The following is an 18,888-nucleotide window of genomic DNA, read 5'->3' as shown; positions in this document are numbered from 1 at the left end:
CTACGGGCTCTGAAGACAGAGATTTCACTCATCCCTCATTCCCAGAACAGAACCTGGCACCAGTAGGTACTCGATATTTGCCAAATGACGACTCAGTCTCCAAGATGTACGCCTTCCACAACCACACTTCCAGGGCATGAAGATGGGCGGAGATGGGTGCTGGTGCTGTATTTAACATGGGTTCTGGCTGGATGAGGTGGGCAGTCCTGGCAGGTGTGGCCACCCGGGGTGATGGCTTTGTGTTTCTCTGCCCAGTGCCTTTTCCTCACCTCACCCCACCCTACCTGTCTGCCAGGCCAGAGCCCCCAGAGGTCCTAGCCCTGGTGAGTCAGCTGCACGGCAGACTTTGGAACCATCAGGATTCCTGAGGAAGGAGGCCGGCAGGCGGTGAGAGGGGGTGCCCAGGATGGGTGTCAGGGTTGAGGGCCACACCCCGGGCCCCATGCATGCCGCTGCTTCGTGGCTTCTCCAGCAGAGGGGGAAAATGATGCTCTGTTCCATAAAGCTCTCCTGAGCCCTGGGAGCTGCCAGCCCTGTTCCTCTGGACACAGACGCCTCCCCTGGGCCCTCTTGCTGGGTTCCTGAGGACAAGGCTCTCCAGCAACTGACACCCCCAGATTCCCCCTCCACGGGATGAAAGCTGCCCGCAGCCTCACCACATTCATCCCATCCGGGTACACCCACACCCTTGGGAGAAGGATGTGGCCAACACCCTCACCTCTTACCCAGCAGAGGACAGCACCCCAGACCACCGTCAAACTGTCTCCACCCAGGGGCCCAAAAGGGGGACCCCTCCATCTGCTCCTTCCCCTCTCCCTTCACCTGCGGCTGGCAGCTCCGGGTAATAAGTAACTGCCCATCCTTGAAGGCTAGGGTTCTGATGATAAGGGATTATTAAGTCTACCCACTTATTATAATTTGTTTAAGACGACCAGATGGTTAAACTGTAAATCTCTTCACTAATGGGAAAAAAAAAAAAAGAAAGAAAGAAAAAAAAGAAAAGAAAACAGGCCGGGGGATACTAGGCGCTGGTGTTAATCCCGCATGAGAGGTGGCAGCGGAGTCTCGCCATGCCTATGAAGTAACCCTCCAGGCCTGTTTATTACAAACCACCGCTTCCCCCCCAAACCTGGCCCTGCTGCCTCCAAGCATGACCCAACCCCCATGCCTCTCCACGAAGCCCCCTGCAGACCCTCCTGAGGGCCAACCACCTGTCACAAAACCCTTCCTTATTGTCTGACTCTAACCTAAATCCCCCCGGCTGCAGTCCAAGCCCATTTCCTTTGGTTCAGTCTCCAGCTGGAGACGGACAACAGCTGGTCTCCGTCGTCTCTGGAATAAATTGTACAAGAAACGACCAGCGAAACGGCACAGGCATTTTGGGGTGGATGGTACTCTTTGCAGGGTGGGGAGCCTTCTGCCTCAATGGCAGATCAAATCCCAGATCAAATCTCACCGCTGGAAGACTGAGTCACAACTAGAGACAAGAGCAAAGACAGACCACGATGCTGACAACTTTGAACATCGCGAGGCCGGAGGCAAGGGGGGTTGTGCCCTAAAGTGCAGACTCCCCAAGCCCCAGACAGCCGGACACAGATCTCTCACCACACCAGCTGCACCAGGGGCTCCGGCCACCAAGGCCCCCACCTGGAGATCACAGGGATGAGATACAAAGGGGATCCCCAAATACAGTGGGAAAGGAACAGAGCCTGATCCATGCAACCGGTGCCCCCCACCCGCCTCCCCTGCCTTCGCTGCCACAAAAGCACAAAGGCACAGCCGCCTCAGCTTTTCCACCCTGCGGGGACAGTCCCCCACCCGCCTCCCATCCCCGGCTGACTGGGGCATAACCAGGGTGAAGCAACAGAGAGCTGTTTTGTGCTGAAGGTATGGAAAAGTACAGCGAGCCCTCCTCGCACAGAGAGGCTGGGCTGAGGTGAGGGGAGCTGGGGTGGGGGGTGGTTAGGAAAACCTCCCATCCTCCCACCTGGGGCCCAGGACCAGGGACAGGCTGGGCCACAGGAAATGGAAACTCTCCCGATGGCGCGTCAGGAAAGTCCTAACTCTGAGGCAGCCCCGTTGTGAAACACGGGAGGCAGAAAGGACCGGGACCAGGCCTTCAACACACACATTCTCTCGCTCCCCTTCAGCCGGGCTGCAACTTTACACAAGAGCATTTTCTGAAGCTGCTTAGTCCCCTAACACCCACCCAGGCTCTGGCAGTCCTCAACCTTCCTAGGAGCGCGCAGCAACATTTGACACCCACGCCTGCACAGCGTTAGCTATTCCTCAGCCCTGCAAGTCATGACCTCAGTTTCATTACTGATCAAACGGGAGTAATGCTGTCTCCCCACCAATTCACAGGGCCATGGGTCCGAAGGCTCAGCAGATGTGAACGTGAAGAGCGTGAAGTAGGTGCACCAGCAGAGCTAGAGATGCCCCTGACTTTGAACTTCTAGTTTCTAAACACCCACTGCCGTTGGGGGTAGGCTTTCCCCCAGCCTCCCGGTGCATTGTGCATGGACGGCGGAGGCTCAGAGACAGGAAAGCAAATGCCACCAGATTTCTAAGTCACGCAAGGGTCAGCAGGGGAGCGAGACCCGCTCCTCAAGTGCCTGCATCCTGCCCCCCTGCAGAACCCAGATTCCCACGAAACACTTTGAGCGGCAGCTGGAGTGGCCACTTCTCAGGCTTGTCTAGGGAGGTCCATTTGCCCTCGCGTCTGCTGAAGATGGCCACCTGGCCTGGGCTACTGTGGGCTAAACCAAAGATCGAGCAGTGGGCTTCCAGGATATGGCCTGCCCTCTGCCCCATGGGTTACCTCCCAGGAAGAGCAGGGGGACAAGAGGACAAGATGGGAACAGGGTTCCCTTCACCTTCCCTCCCACGTCGAGGCTCTGGGCATTCCCCTCTTTGGAGCCATTCCTTCCTGATACACATGCCACATCAGGCCAGATACCAGCCCCCAACACCCCTGTACAGATCTACCAACCTAAGTTAACCCAAGGAAAGATGCGACCAGGGTCCTGGGCAAGCTTTTCTCACGTTACGCAGCTCGAAGTCAGGTCGAGTGCTTCCTTAAGAATTTGCCGAGCACCGGCCCTGTGCCCCGATGTGGGCAAAATAAGGGAAGAGCAAGACACAGGCCCTGCCCAGGAGGGCCTTGGGTCTAACAAGAGACAGACAGGCAGATGGGAGGAGTTACAACGACAGAGGAAGACAGCACAAGAAACAGCAGACAAGGCAAGGAAGGCCAGGACTGTCCTTGCTCAATAAACACTCATCTGAGCCTGACGGGACACAGCGGGCAGCGCAGTCAGCAGACCCTGGCCAATCCGCGCTTTCTGTGAACCAGACCGGTGGGGATGCTCACCTCAGAGGAGCCTGCAAGTTTCCCGGGGGGTGGGACGGGGCAACCCCCCCTTCAGGTTCTCGGCACATCACCCTCCCCACTCCAAGGCTGCCGGCCAGCTCTGACCTCATCCGCCCCAGAGCAGGATGGAATTTAACTAGGTACCAAGAGAAGCCATGTGCCCTCAGGAACCTCAACAGGTTCCATCAGCACTCTAGCACTGCCCAAGAGAACTCTCTGTGCTGCTGGGACACTATCTGAGCAGTCCCATGTGGCTACTGAGCCCCTGGACTGTGGCCAGTGTGATGGAGGAACTAAATTCAAACTTTATGAATTTTAATTAAAAATTAAACAGCCACAATAGTTAGTAATATCATGTTAAAATTAAATTAATTAGGGACCTGTGGGTGGTAATTACCGTACTGATGCAGTCAAACACAACACATCCTAACATCCTACCTGGGCAGGGTCTGCCTTACCCTGGACCCCTGGATTCACCCAAGCCTTGGCCGTGGTCTGCAACATGCTCTGGGCTCTGAATTACACGCACGGTCCTGGGCTGTCCCAAATCTTTCCTGTGCTTGTGTCTTTTGTCAGTCTAAAAGGCAAGGAGGGCAAAGTCTTCTTGGGCCCCCACAGGAGTCGGAAGAGAGCTGGATAGACACAGAGGCTAAGACAATACTTGTCCGTGGGCCTCTGGAGGATCCCCTCCCTTGTAGGGGACCCTGAGCCCAACACTGGGGACAGCCCCTGGGACTCCCCCAGCTCTGCCAGGCCTCTCCTGGGGAACCACACTCTCTCCTTGGTGACCATCAGATCGTGTCCAATCTCAAACTTCTTGGTCTGCAGACCGAAAGCCCACCTGGTTTCCCCAGTCTTTGAGACCCTTCCCCTCAAAAGTGTTCAACAGCACTGCTGCCCAGGAAGCCACCCCTCTGGCAGCTAAACTGAAAAATAACATGCTGTTTAGCAGTTTCAGAAGCGACACTAGTTTTCGGAGTGTGCGCCGTTAGAACCATGTTTATTTGTGCTTTGTGTACTCACACATTAAAAATAGCCAGTGTAAAAAAAAAAAGAAAAAAAAAATAGCCAGTGTAGAAGTGGCTGACGCTATATGCATGCATCTTACCCTTTCAGAAAATTCGATTTCTTTGCTCTAAAAGCAATACAACAGCATTTCGGAAAACTAGGGAAGCAGAGAAAGAAAAGGCATAGATAACCCTGCTTCCCGCCTTCTGTTTTCACGTCGAGTTTCAATTATTCAACGCTAACACAGCGCCATGCATGAAACTAGAGTCCCCCGCTGCCCTCACCCCCGTCTTGTTTTTGTCTCACTTGAAGTCTGGCTCATAGCTCAGCCCCCCTGAGAACACCAAATCGAAGCCCTGGGAACCCACCCCTGCCCCAGGGCCCCAGCAGGTGCCCCTGCTGGTCTGTCTGAGGGTCTCCTATTCCACAGGCCAGAGCCTACCAGGTCACTCAATAAGCAGGGATCAACCTGTGTGCAGTGCAGTGGTGGCTGGGAGTGGAGTGTGTACACAGATGGAAACCGGCTTTGGCAAGCGAAAATTTTAAGACACGTACACAGTGACCCCAACACAGAGCTGGTGGAAGAGACGGGGGGTCTGGCCACAGGCAGCCCTCAGCCCTGGGGCATTCCAAAGAGAGAGGGCGTGCCAAGACTGAGACCTACGAACTCTGAAGCCCTGGCATCGTGGAGACAGAAACTTCCTAGAGCAGGACTCAAAAGTGTCCCCTCATGACTCAGAAGTTGCCTTGCCCCAGCCCTGGGGAGCCAGTCCTGGGTCCAGACAGGTGCACGCCCGGGGCAGGGGTGTGGGAGGGTAGGGGGAATGCTGACGCACCTCCCCAGGCAACCTATCGACCTGTCCCAACAGAGGGCAGAGCGTCCCCACTCATGTGCCCTGTGCACGTGACGGGCAGCAGGGTGGGGGGCCGTCCCAGAGTGCTTGCTGGGTTGGGGTAGAATCTGGCCAGGCATGGTCCCCATGGGAAGGGCCCGGGGCAGGAGTTTTCCAGATTGGAGGTGGGCGCTGGTAGTCCCGCCTTTGGGTTTTGGGGGCTGGTGGGACAGAGGCCAAAGGAGAGAGAGACACAGCTTCACGGTTGGGATGTTCATTAATCATTACCCTCGTACACAGTGTGAGGTTTGGGATCCAATGGGGCAGTCGAGGGCCTCATGGGAGGGGGAAGGGGTGCAGACAAGGCACAACCCCCAGTGCAATGTGCTCTGACGTGGGGGAGAAGGAGGTGCCCAGAGAATGATGGGGCTCAAGAGAAGGCCAACTCCAGGGTCAGGGGAGCCTTCCCTGGCGGCCCCAGCCTGTGGCAACGTTTCTACCTTGGAGCACACGAGTCCCCTACAACATGCTGCACCCCTATTTAATAATCCTTCATATACACCGCAGGGCCCGGCCCCAACCTCAAAGATAGGGATAATGTCTCATAATTCCCACAACCTTGAACCAGCACTGGGCATACAGCTGGCGCTAAGAGTCTAATTGGCCTTAGTGAACAAGTCCCTGGCGCAGAGAGGGGCAGTGACCTGGCCCAGTCACACAGCAAGTCAGCTGAGCCAGGCCCAGGACCTGGCTCTGTCTTGCAATCCCCAGTCCCTGGGCCACTCATCAGTAGATCTCAGGGCTGCGGCTGGAGTCTGGGGGATGGGGTGTTGAAAAGCTGATAGTCAGGACACCCTCCCTTTTCCTGCTCCCCGGGGGGTGCTGACAAGACATGACCGCATCAGCGCGCTCTGCTCAGCCCACTCAGCACTATCCCTCAGCCAGAGGCAGCCCTTCCACCCGCTGCTCCAAAGGGGGCGGGATGCTGAGGAGGGGAGGGCACCCTTCCAAAGCCAACACTGTCAGGATGCATTCCTCGACCCGGGAGGCAAGAGTTTTATTTGAACAGGAGCTATGGGGAGGGGATGGGGCTGCCGCTCTTTCTCCTCCAGTGGGTCTGAACAGGTACCATCCTGTACCCGGGGGCATGGGAGGAGCAAGAACCTTGCATCAGACTCGAGGAGCACCCAAGCCAAAAATCAACGTTCAAGTCCGTGAAGGGCCTGCCCCGGGGTCCTCAGCAGGCTGCAAAATGGCCAGTCTGTCCCCAGTCACGCAGGCAGATCTGAGCAGCGCTTACACCCCAGGAGAAAGGCAAGACGAAAGCTGTTTCCTCCCAAGGTGCAGACCGCAGCGCTGCTAGGGCTTAGCCCTGGGGAAGCCAAGTCAGGGACGTGTCGCAAGTGTGGGTTTAGCTGCTGGGGCGGTAGCAGGTAATGTGTGGACTCAGACAGGAACCCTATAGCCGAGAGGCAGACTAAACCGCACCTCACGACTCCAGGTCTTTGATTCTTTCTCGAGAGCTCGGTCTCCGGGTCCCCTGACCCACAAACCTTGCAGTGAAGGGTCAGAGCCTGACAGGTCCGTAAGGATGCCAGGGGAACAGGCTGGAGGGCAGGGATGGAGCTGATGGCCTCCGCCCTGAGCTGCGGCACCTACTTCGCTAACGCAGGTTTGTCCCGCTTTAAAACTTTTCACACTGAGAAGAGCAAACAAACCTATATATGGTCAATGCGGTCAGAACAGTGACCAGTGTCAGAACCCACAAAGGCTGAAGAGAGCAGTTCTCAGCGAAGGGTCAGTAAGCATGCACAGCCCGCTTCCGGGGAGCTGGAGCCAACAGGGCCCAAGGAGAAAACTCAGTCTCTAGGAGGGGCTGGTGGCCCAGCACAGGGGAAAGCTGATTTAGGACACCATGGGGTCTAAGTGGGGCAGGGCTCTGGCTCTGGACCCAGAAGGCCTGGGTCCAGGCCACTAACTAGCTGTGTGACCTTGAATAACTTATTCGCCTCAGTTGCCTTATCTGCGAAATGAGTTTCCACGTTGTCTATGGTCCCGCTGCTGGGAGTCCCCAGGGTGTGGGATGGCCCCCACCTGCCTTTCCTTCACCAGGTGCCAGCTGCAGTCACTGCTGTGGTCTGACTGCTGGAACACCTCCCTCCGCTCCACCTGCAGGGTGACTTATGTTATCAGTGGACATAGACCTGAGTTCTTGGTAAAAGTTGAAACGTGCTGGGAGTGTGCAGGGTTTCAGAATGCCTCCCCACCCTCAGGGCATGGCCTCCTGTCTGTAGCTGGGATCAAGGGTAGGGCTCCAGACAGAGGCAAGACCACACAGGGAACAGAGTCCAAATCACTTGGGCTGCTGCAAGGACTTTGGCTCTGAGTCTGGGGGAGAAGCCATGGAGGGTTTTCTGAGTCAAGCGTTCCAATCTCACTCTATCAGGATCCCTGACTGCCGTGGCAGTAATTGACTACCTTTCACCTCCTGTGGCCTCTGCTTCCAGGAAGCCTTCCCTAACTGCCCCACTTAGCTCTACCTACTCCTTTATTGTACTTTCCCCGCCCTGGTGAGCACAGTTACCTTGGAAAAGTTACATAACCTCCCGAGGTCTAGGCCTTGGCTTCAGGGCTCTAAAGGGAGGCTAGTTAGATAACCACTAAGCTCCCTTCAGCCTCCCATTTTATGATTTGCTGCCAGGAGTGGCACCCAGAGCCTGACCCTCCTCCCCCATCCCTGCCAGCCTCCAAGAAACCAGCCAACAACAGCTCCTTGGGCTCAGACACTTGGGGAGCAGGGTCCTGTGATGGGGAAACTCCCTGGGGAGACATCAGACTACTTCTGCCCCAGGCTCTGAAGGGCCTTTCTGAGCCTATGGTTGACGACAACTTCAACCTTTGCCTCTTATTTCAGAAAAACTCACTAGTGCGTAGGAAAGCTGGCACTCAAGGAAAGGGTGTGCTGGGGCAATTTAGGAAATCAGGCCAGTTTAGTGTACGTGAAGTAAGCGCTGTGCACCCTAACACACATCAAGATTTTGATTTAAAGGCTGTTCAAAAGGGGATTCGAGGTGGGGTAACAGACTTGGCTTGGCGAAGAAAGGCTCTGGACCTGGGCAGGCACAGCTAGTTTAACCCAAGCTTGGTTCTAGAGACGGTCTGTCCCAGCTTCTCACCGGGACTCAGTTTTCCCATATAGCGAAAGGGATGACATTTCACTGCCAGACCTCACAGAGGGCACAGGAAGGCACTTTAGGTGAGTAGGTCTGCAGAGACCCATGGTAAGGCCAAGGGTGGGGATGTGAGGAGGGTGCAAAGCCTGGGTATCTGCATGCCCCTTTGAGGTCACCCAGGTGCTGCAGGCAACACTTCTGCTCCATCCCCTGGTGCCAACGTCCCTAGTCAGCTCTGCCCCAAGGGGTGCGCCATGGGGTAGAAAAGGCTTAATGCCTGCAGGCTGCAGTCATGCCCAAGGGCTATAGGAACACACCCTTCTCCCCTACAAACGGCCTGGCCTTCCCCCTGCTCCGCCCCCCCCACCCCCCACCCCTCGTGCCCTCGTGGTTTCTGCGGTACGTGGTCTGAGGACATCCCCTGACAGGCAGGGACGGCTCATCCCCTTCACAGCAGGTCTCAAAACAGGCCTGGGCACATGGTATGTGCCTGGTAAATATCTGCACAAAGGACTGGGTCTCTGCTCTTTCTCAAGTTCCTTGAAAGCAGAAACCACCTACCCTGGGGAGGAAAGGCCTGCTAGGCGTGCTCACGCAGACAGGCCTTGTTCATCCCACGGGAAAGGCGTAAGGGGACTCCTGGAGATGAACAGACCCAGAGACGCAGAGCTGTTTGCTCTGTAAAGTCCCTCAAAAGGGAGAAGATAACCTTGAGCTGGTCTTAAAGGTGAACTCGTAGGGCGCCTTCCTCTTGTGTTCTCCTGTGGTCTTCACGCCCCGAGAGACAGATACCATTACTCCTACTTTCTGATGAAGCCAGGGGCTCAGGGCGCAGCTTGCAAAGGCGGTGTGAGTTTAAAGCCTGTGGCTGACCACCAGGCAACTTGGCACCGCCTCGTGAGGCTGGAAGGCTAGAAGGAGGAAATGGGCGTAAATTTTGATAAAGCTGCTCCCCTTCTGTTCTCTGGGGCCAGAGCCCGGCCTGGCTCAATTCACCCAGGTAACCACCTTGACCTGGCAGGAGGCTGGGCCCCTCATGACTAGACTCCAACCCAAAGGTCCACATGAATCTTGGCCTCCCCGTCCGAGCCAGGCGCACCACTGGGCACCCGGGGGCCCAACAGACACATTCTGGGCCAGTCACTTACTGAGCTAGGAACTGGGTAGGGAGACATGGCGCTGCCCACACAGGGCTCCTGCAGTCTAGCTGGGCCTAATTTAACAGGCTCTCCAAGCCTTCTTGAATGAAAGGCTGAACTTACTCCCAAGAAGCAGAGTCCAGAGAGGTGAAGTCTGACCAGGGTCACACAGCACAAACCAGTACTGGGGGGAGAATCAGAATCCGTGTTAGAATCAGCTTTTCCCTGCACAGTGGTTCAGATAAGGGTTTCCCGGCCCCAGCTCCAGCCCCAAGCTCTGGTCACACAGACAAAGGGAGGGGCTCCGCTGTGTCCTCCTCAGCTGCTGTGGCCTACAATACCCCTGGCAGCCCACAGGGCCCGCCACCAGTCTACAGGAACAGCCAAGCTGGCCCTGCCCCCCAGGTAAGCCCCTCCCCACACAGCTTCTAGCCTAGCCTGGGGGCAAGGCTCTCCCTAATGGGAGGTGTTAGCTAGGCAACCTTAGCCAGATTACAGTGGCCATGGGAGGTGACAACAGCCAGAAGTACACAATACTGCCTAAATAGTTCGGCAGGAAACCCAAATATTTAGCTAGGAGGGGAAAAACAGAATGGACACTTCAAAGGCAATCCAAGGGACCTGGCCAGCAAGGGCCTATTGAGAGGGGAGATGGGTGGTGTCTGGCCCCAGGGAGAGCACAACTCTGACCCCACATCCTGTGTGACCACCCTCCGGGGATGGTACCCGTGAGGCCACCTGGACCCAGGAATCCTCTGGAAGGGAAGAGTTTTAACAAACGCCTGGGATAAGCCAGGACTGAGCAGAGAAAGCCTGGTCCCCTTTCTGCAGAGGAGGGAGCAGGGCTCTGCTGGAAGGGAAGAGGAAATACACCTTCCACTGAGGGAGGGGCTGGGTGAATGTGCAGGAAATGGAAAATGGTGGGGACTCCACCAGGAGTTTTGGTGGGTTTTATCATCTGTGTCTCCATCTGTGTCTCCATGTGGGGCTTGAACTGGGCGTCAGGAACAGCACCACCCCACCCCCGACCCTAGAGAGACGGGGTGTCAGAGAACAGCTAACACATAGCAAATCACCAGTTGCACGTGTCAGGCACTCAGTCAAATGTGGATTCTGCAGGCATGAGGGCAATACTGAACTATTGTCCCATTTCACAGACTAGGAGACTGACTTGCTCCAGGTCCCAAGGCTAAGTAATCAGCCAGCCACACAGAGAACCACCTGATGCACCCTAAGGCTCTGAAGACACCATTTTCCCACCTCTAGGCCTTTGCTGCTTGTTTTCGCCACCTTTCTGGCTCACATCGAGCAGGATGGTTCAGAGTGTGGGCTCTGGGTTCAAATCCACATTCTTCCACTTCCTAGCTGTACAGCCTCGGGCAAATGAGTGAACTAGAACTATCCATCCTGTTGCTCCTGCCCGGAGGTGGTGCTGGTAAGAGTACCTCCAGCAAAGGGCTGCTGTGAGGATTATGAGACGATGCACATAAACAGTTCCCACTGCCTGTGGTGAAGCAAGTGCTCAGTAACCGTTAGCTGGAACCACCCCCACCTCCGGCCCCCAATCCCTGCCCACTCCCATCACTTCTACCTCCTGGCTCTACCTCCACTCCTGGTCAGGCCCCAAGGCTCTGCAGTCAGCAAGGAAGGGTGAATTTTAGCCTCTGGCTAGCCATGTAGCCCTGGGCAAACCCCTTGGCCTCGGTTTCCTAGACAATGGGCAGAGAAGTAACACCTCACCCACAGGACAGGTTCAACAGGTAAAGAACCAGCCTGGCACATGGGAGGTACGCAGCAGAGAGCTCCCAGGGGCTGCAGCTCACACCACCCATCCCTCCTGGCTGCCTCAAATTCCCCCTTCTTTAAGCTCGAGAGCAGAAATTAATCTCTCAACAGTACATGCTTGGAAGCTCCAGGGGTACCTACCAATGTCAGGTAACAAGCTCCTCATCTGCTTTCTCTAGAGTAGGGGCTCTCTGAGGGCAGGGGCTATGTTTTGTTCAGAGCCAGATGCCCCACAGGCCACAGGGTTCTACAGGTCTCAGGAAACAGGAATCGAATCCTCTGAGGCCCTCTGACCCTCGTCCATCTCTCCAGCCTCACCATATGCAACCCATCACTGGGCACCAGGACTACATTTTTCCTCATTTCACCACTGTGGCCCTGTTTCTCTCCCCAACTAGACTGAGCTCCCGAGGGCTAAAGCCCCACCTGGTTTCTGAGGCTTCAGTGCACACAGAAGGGACAGCTGGCAGGGAGGGACCCCTCTGTGATCCCCTAACTTTGCCCAGGTCTCTGAGGTTTGGGGGCCAGATTAACTGCTCACAAAAAGCCGAGATGCCTCAGGCAGAGCTGTACAGAGCTGGAGCACACTTCCGCACTGTTACCTACAGAAGCAAAGAAGGTACAATCTGGGAAGGTCATCAAATGGAGGGGACCCAGACCTGGACCTCCCAAGGGGTTCATGGAAGGAAGACAGAGGTACCCTAACAGCAAGCTGGGTGTGAGGGAGTGCGGGTGGGCTCTTTTGGGGGAGGTGCTGTGAGCTCTGTGGGCTTTTGGGCAAAGACCCACACTCCAACACATTGGAAGGAGAAAGGGAGGAGGCATCCTTATCAGAACACCCATAGGGTGAAACGATCAGCCCACAGAAACAGCCGATAATTTAGAGTAGAATACTCTACTTCTTTTAAGTTGCAAACAGCTGTGAAGGAAGAGGAAACTTTCTGAAATGCTGTTCACTCCCCTACTTGAAAATTGCAAAAATTTGGTGAGTTCAAATTCTTTGGCTAAACCCAGAGAGCTTCGTCATCTGGCCCTCACCCCTCTGCCCCCTGGCTGCAATACAGGACCATCGTGCAGTTTTACACCTCCCTGAGGGCTGCAGTGAAGAAAGGGCCACCATCCTATCCTCCCTTCTCTCTCCAGCTTTTTAAAAAGGTGGTTGATATACACCTAGACGTGGAACTGCTGGATCATATGGTAGTTCTATTTTTAATTTTTTTAAGGAACATGGTCTTCCTTAGTGGACGCACCATTTTACACAAAAAGACAGATACTGTACGATTCCACTTATAAGATACCTGAAGTAGTCAACTTCACAGAAACAGAAAGTAGAATGGTAGTTACCAGGGCCTGGGGAGAGGGGGAGAGGGGAGTTGTTTAACGGGTCTAGAGTTTCAGTTTTGCAAGTTGAAAAAATCGTGGAGATCTGCTTCACAATAATGTGAATATACGTAACACTACTGAACAGCACTCAAAAAAGGTGAAGGAGGTAAACTTTGTTATGTATTTTTCACTATAATTAAAAAAAAAAGTCAGTTGACCTTTCTCCTGCACTAAGGTCTTCCTGACTCTATGCTCACCACACTTGTGCGTGGATGGCCCCATCACACAGTAGGGGCATCTGGGAGGTGAGTGGCAGCAGCAGCTAACGCGTGATGAGCCTTGCTGTGTGCCAAGCACTGTTCTGAGCAACCTGTGAGGGTGATATGACGGCATGACCCAGTGCCTGGAGGGTGACTCTTTCAGCAACAGAAAGGGGCCTGCAGTAGCGAGGTGAGTGGCACGTGAACAAAGATCCCTGCGGAGGGCAGCGTGTCCTTTTATCCGTGTCAACCCACCCTTGTGGGGAGGATCGACAGGTCAGGGCTCCTCCACTTATTCCAGGGGTTCAGAGGGACTCTCAGCAAAATCCCCAAGGGGATTCCCCTCTACCTTCTCCGCTCCCCAAAAGGAACACCAGAAGGTGAACCTATTGCCCACGCCTACCTCATCTGACCTCTCTCTATCACCCCAGTTCAGGCCAGTCAAGTGGTTCCTGAGGTACCACTAAGATCTAGCATCTCAATTTGTACAAAGACTCTCTTGGGGGTTCTGTCTCAGCAGCCCGGCTGTTCCCCAAAGCCTGGTACTTCCCTGCCTCCCCACTCCCCCCACCCCACAGACATAAAGAGTTCAGAGGCTGAGGCCAACCTAACAGCAAACAACCAAGTTCAAGATGAAAGCTCTTGACCTGGGGTCACAGCCAGCCAAGCATGGCATCCAAAACCAGAGGATTGTGTTTCTTTTAAATGCCAGACTATAAATAGAGCAAAACCTGAGGAAAATACTTAGAAGCAGCAGTCATCACCTCCCCTACACCCCCTCCTATAGGACTCCCCCCGCCCCCACTAGAACATTTCAACACTTGCTAATCTCTGCCCTCAATAAGCCTCTATTACTGTGCCATCTGTAATCATCCTAAGGGCTCTAGTAAAACTCTCAAAACGATTCAATAAAAATTCACCTTAACTGTTAAAACTAACCAGAGTAGTTAACTAAAGCAGATTTATCGATTTGAGAATCGTTTTGTTTTGACTGCCCTCAACTTTGAGCGGAACATAAATAAGAAAATGAGCCTTTAGGAAGGAACCTCTTTCTTCTATTTCCTTTCAAAAACCCAACTTCTCCACTTTCCATTTCTGCAGTCTTAGACAGTGAGAGTTCAATTTTGAATGAATGACCCAGAGGCCTCCGTGATTCTGGATAATCAAAAGATCTATTGTGTTCCCTTTACATACAAAGGCAGTTAAGTGAACCAGCGCGCTTTCCAATTTCCAGCAAGGTTTGAAACAAAAGAGGTTTTCACGTTAACCCTCGGTTCCCCCCAAAATTCAAGTCATGTGCCCCGTATGAGCATTTTGGTCAGATGTAATTTAACTACATGACCCATAGTTATATTTCTTTAAGTTTTAGGAGGAGGATTGGCGTTAATAACAGGATGTCAGAACCTCAAAATTGGAATTAGCCTTATTACTAGGGACTGGAACATGTGTAGGGGAGTACGAAGGGCCCAGAAAATAAAAGGAGAGAGGTCTGACACACACGGAAAACCTCAGAATAGGACAATGCAGGTTAGAGGCCAGCAGGATCAAAGAGGCTTCTGGGAACAGGTCAGCTACATGCGCAGTTTAAGAAAACCCAATGAGGGATGGGGTGTGCCAGCGAAAGGCAGGGCTTGGGGCGACCCCTACCGCACCCCCAAAGGAGAAGTGGGGCGGGGTGGACTGCTGCTTATTTCGGTAAGGGAGGAGGTGTGGCTCAGCCAGGCACAACACAGGAGACACCTGCGTGCCCATGCCTGTTCTAGGGGAAAGAGAAAATAGAATTTCCCAGCAGACCAGAGAGTCCAGCTGAACCAATTTACTAAGCTCACTGACAGACGCACCATTCAATAGCTTCACATGCCTAAGGGGGAGGGCAAGGGTGTACGAGAAGCAGGCTCTGGAGGCGGACTGCCTGGGTCCCACCCCAGCCTGTGCCCTCCTGGTAACTCCCCTGGGCTTCAGTTTCCTTATCTGAACACGTAAGGGTGCTGTAAAGAGTACCCGACTAATAAAGCACCTAGCAAGTTGCCCTAGTCAACGTGTCCTCAATGTGCGAGCAGAGGGAGGCTGGCACTCCTCAGTTTCACCTATACACACCCAACGCCTAACGCTTCCACTTCGCTTGACCCTCACCAGACCCCCATTTTGCATATGAGGAAAGAGACGCAAAGTTAAATGGTCTGATGGGTAAATGGCCAAGCCGGATGGCAAAACCAGCCTGCGCCCTCTCATAAAATGCCGATGACCGCCTACAGCGCCCAACACGCTAGGCGCTCGGTCAATGCCAAATCCCCTTGTGGGAACCTCTGCAATTTAGGAGGAGGCTGGGAGAGTCGGTCACCAGCACCTGCAGGAGCAGGCTTGAGAGCAAAAGGGTTCAGGATGGTTCTGAAGGCAGGAAGGAGGGGCGGCCACGTGGTCCGAGGCCAATGGGGCGCTGAGCCTTTGAAAGTCAGCCTCAACCACAGCATGAACAGGGAGGAAGCACCTGACAACTCAGGGACTATTTCCAAAGATCTAAAGAAAGGTGCCTTAACTCCCTTTCTCACGCCTTTGAAAGTACACACACAATTTCCACTCTAAGAAAAACCCCAACCCAGGCTGCACCCCACCCCCTTCCAACAGCCTTTGGGGGGGGGTGGGCCCCTACCCCAGGAATTCCCAACTGAGGGACTTTCTTTAGGATTACAAAGGTGATTATTCAGAACCTGATAAAACACAGAACTCAGTGGAAAATGCAGGAGCAGCCAGATGGGAAAGAAGATTTTTGAGTTTCATTTTTCCTTAAACCAATTTCCTGTGGCCTGCAGCAGTGCCCCAAGTCCCAGATCAGCAAGCGAAGCCAGGCAGGTTTCTGCAGACTGAAAGTGATGCTAGCGAAATGCTTTCACTGGTTCATTCTCATTTCTGGGGTTCTTCCTGTGAAGGGAGGGGATTCGCCAAGTTGCAGATGGCTTGAGAGGTTGGCTGGGGATGGGGACAGGCCTGTCCATAATCACCTCCAAATCAGACTGGCCTGATACCCAAATCCTTTTCCTAAAGCTACCTGCCGGCTTTTGGGGGGTAATCGCTGGCGGGTTTAAAAGGACCTCAAAATACCAGGCATCTTGCTTGCTCCTTAAGAAAGCTTAAGACACCTTAAGAAAGCTGCCTAACCTCCAAAGCTATAACCACCAGCTGCACCCGGCTGCCTCACCCTGACCCCCCCCCCCCTTTTCCCTTCTCCTCATGTTTTGAACTTTATTTTCCCACATTCAGCCTTGAATTCTTTCCTTCCTTCCCCTGCAGTAGCGGAGAAGAGGCAAACACTTCGAGGGCAGCTCGATTCTTTATCATCCCCGCCTGCCTTCTTCCCCCTCTAAACAAAGCCCTGGAGCCAAGTAAACAGCAACGCGTTCTCCAGAGGAATTGTTTCCTCAAGGGAAATTATAAAGTGACCCTCCCTCCCCAACACACACACACAGGGCAGACACCCATCTCAAGGAAGGCAGAGCTGCCCAGAACTCCTGCTATCAGGAGCTAAAACACCCTACTCCCTTCCGAAGCTCATACTCCCACCAGCCTCACCTACCAACGGCCCCCGCCCTGGGAACTGCTCCCGGACAGGAGGGTCCCCACTAAAATCCAACACCCAACCTTCTGGCCTAAACCTCCCCTTCTACTGGCTCCTAAGAGGACACGTCTTTATTTGCCCGGCTGCTAGCAGGCACCTATATGCTCACCTGTGGGAATGTCCGTCGATGTGGGGACAAAAAGGGGGCACCACAGGCGAGATACCTACACATTTCTTCCCATTTTGCATACGGGCTGTTGAGGCCAGAAAAATGAGAGACAACTACACAGCCATAAAGGACTGGGGAGCCGCAGCAGTTTAAAGATTGTTTCTCATCAAACTTCCTTTCTGGCATCTTTTACCCCAAGAGAAATGTAACACCTTGGACAATATCTCTACTCCACCTCACAACCTAGAGCCTTCACGGGCTCTTATCCAGGTCTGGTCGTTCCACTGGAGGGAGGCCATCCCTGCAGGCCAAGAAGCGTGAATGGTTGAGGCCAAGAACCTTCGAGAAACTGGGGTAGAAGTCTTCGATCCCCAAACAAGCCCCACAGTTTATCCACGTGAGATCAATGCCATCCATAGGGCATATGAACCAATGCCAACATGGAGGAGAAACTCTCCCACAACCTCCCATTCTATACAACCTCTCTGCCCGCCGCCCCACCCCCATCCCGCCCCGTCCCCCGAAAAGGGGCTCTCCGGGTGTTGTTCTTTTGTTCAACCTGTTACTTTCACAAAGTTGAACTCCGAGCCCTTCGGGGATGTCTCCGCGAGATAAGCTTTCCCGGAAGCCTGCGCGCGTCCCCAGCATTCTAGCCACCAGCCCGCATCCCGGGGGCTCAGGCCCGACAGAGCCCCGGACCCCCCCGCTCCCGAGCCCTGCGGGGGCGGGGGAGCCTCGCGCCACTCCGCCGGGCTGGTGAAGAAACGCCGAAAAAAGCCGGCCGGGTGCCGCACTTGGCCCCGGAGCTGGGAGGTAGAGACGCGAAGAGGCGGCACCCGGCGGGTCTCCTGAACTCTGGGAGCGTCTCCAAGGAAAGACAAACGCCTTTATCCGCCCCACAGCCTCCTCCAACCAGGGAGGTACCCGCACACCCACACCGAGCCACTGCGGGCCCTGGTTCACCCGGGGGTCAAGCCTAAGTTCTTCCCTCCGGACAAACTGGGTTCCAAAGTCTCCGCGCGCGTGGGAGACTCCTGCGCCCACGGGTGAACGGCAGATTCCAGCAGTCAAACTCATGGGGAGACATCCTCCCCGGTCACCCCGGGACCACCCACAGGGAGTGAGGTTTATCCAAAGCTGCGAGGCGCTCCCCTTCAGAACTTCTAAACCTCCAGCTCACCTGCAGAATCTTGTCCAGGCCCTCCTGGCCCAGGCACGGGAACTCCTTGAGCAGATGCAGTTTCTGCGTATAGTAGTTTTTCTTGGCCTCTTTCCAATGCGGCTCCTCCAGCACCTCGAAGATCGCCGCCCCGATGGCCAGGTAGAAGATGATGGCCGAGGTGAGCAGAGGGCCCCGGTCCACCATGGCTCCCGAGAGGCCACCTCCTGGAGAATGAGAATGCCTCAGCTAACCCCAGCGGCTCCCGGTCTCACCCGCCCTCCAGCCTCTGGAAACAGCTGTTTGAATTTGGAGCTCCGCATGCGCAGTGCCCCGTTCAACCCGGCGCCGCTCCACCGACACAGTTGCCCCTGCAAGTTGGCCCACTGAGCGCAGGGAACTGTGCGGGACCTCCTCACGCGGGCCAGAGGTGGGCGGACACCAAGGGGGCCGAGGGGGCACCCTGGACCGCGGGAGCTAAAGCAGCTGGGTGAACCCAAGGCCAAACTCCCGGAGACACGTGCGCCGCTTCTCCGCGCGCCACAACAGTGTGCGCCGCGCCCGCCTCCGCGCGCCTCTTTAACCCGGGCCTGTTGCGCTCTGCCCGTGGAGGAGGGGCCCGATGAGGGCCCGCCCCCGTGCAGGCCCCGCCCCGTGCAGGCCCCGCGGCTGGTTCCAGAGTTACCGCTAGGTGCGCGCTGGAAGCAGTTGCGGACCATGTTCGCTCCCCCAGGGCCGCCGCCAGGGTAGGCTACGCGCCCCGCATGCTCGGAGGCGTTGTGGTCTCTTGACTCACGTTTCTTACTAGTGATGGTGTATTAACTAAAATGAATGTGTACCTAATGACTGGGGTCAGGAAGTTATTGCTATTGTTATTTTCATTATAAGCCAGTTTTCATTTATTGATGTTTCTGCCAAGAAAGCTTGATTCTCGGTCTTTCTGCCTCACACACCTTCCTGTAAGACTGGGGAAAGGACATTAGAAAGGGACCGGAGAAAGTCAGAGGATATTAGGAACTAAACCAGTCACAAAGGTGTGACTCCTTCCTCTCACCCCAGCCTCACCTGCCCTGGTGAACATCTGAGAAAGAGCAGTCAGAGGCAGCACTGTTC

At 54.8% G+C, this 18,888-nt stretch overlaps 1 protein-coding gene across 2 annotated transcripts in view; it reads right to left on the bottom strand.

Moving 5' to 3' along the window:
- KCNK5 (potassium two pore domain channel subfamily K member 5) overlaps window positions 1-18,330 on the bottom strand; it is a 30,676-nt gene extending 12,346 nt beyond the window's left edge. Inside the window, exon 1 of one of the 2 annotated variants that reach the window (XM_019949923.3) lies at window positions 17,797-18,330. In XM_019949923.3, the coding sequence (XP_019805482.2) occupies window positions 17,797-17,982 (186 nt within the window). In that variant the 5' untranslated portion in view covers window positions 17,983-18,330. The remainder of the gene's footprint in view (window positions 1-17,796) is intronic. The other variant, XM_073810767.1, reaches the window with a different exon arrangement.
- Window positions 18,331-18,888: the final 558 nt, after the last annotated feature.

This window comes from Tursiops truncatus, chromosome 10 (assembly GCF_011762595.2).
Source record: "Tursiops truncatus isolate mTurTru1 chromosome 10, mTurTru1.mat.Y, whole genome shotgun sequence".
Classification (NCBI taxonomy): domain Eukaryota; kingdom Metazoa; phylum Chordata; class Mammalia; order Artiodactyla; family Delphinidae; genus Tursiops; species Tursiops truncatus.
This window is presented reverse-complemented; position numbering and strand designations above follow the sequence as displayed.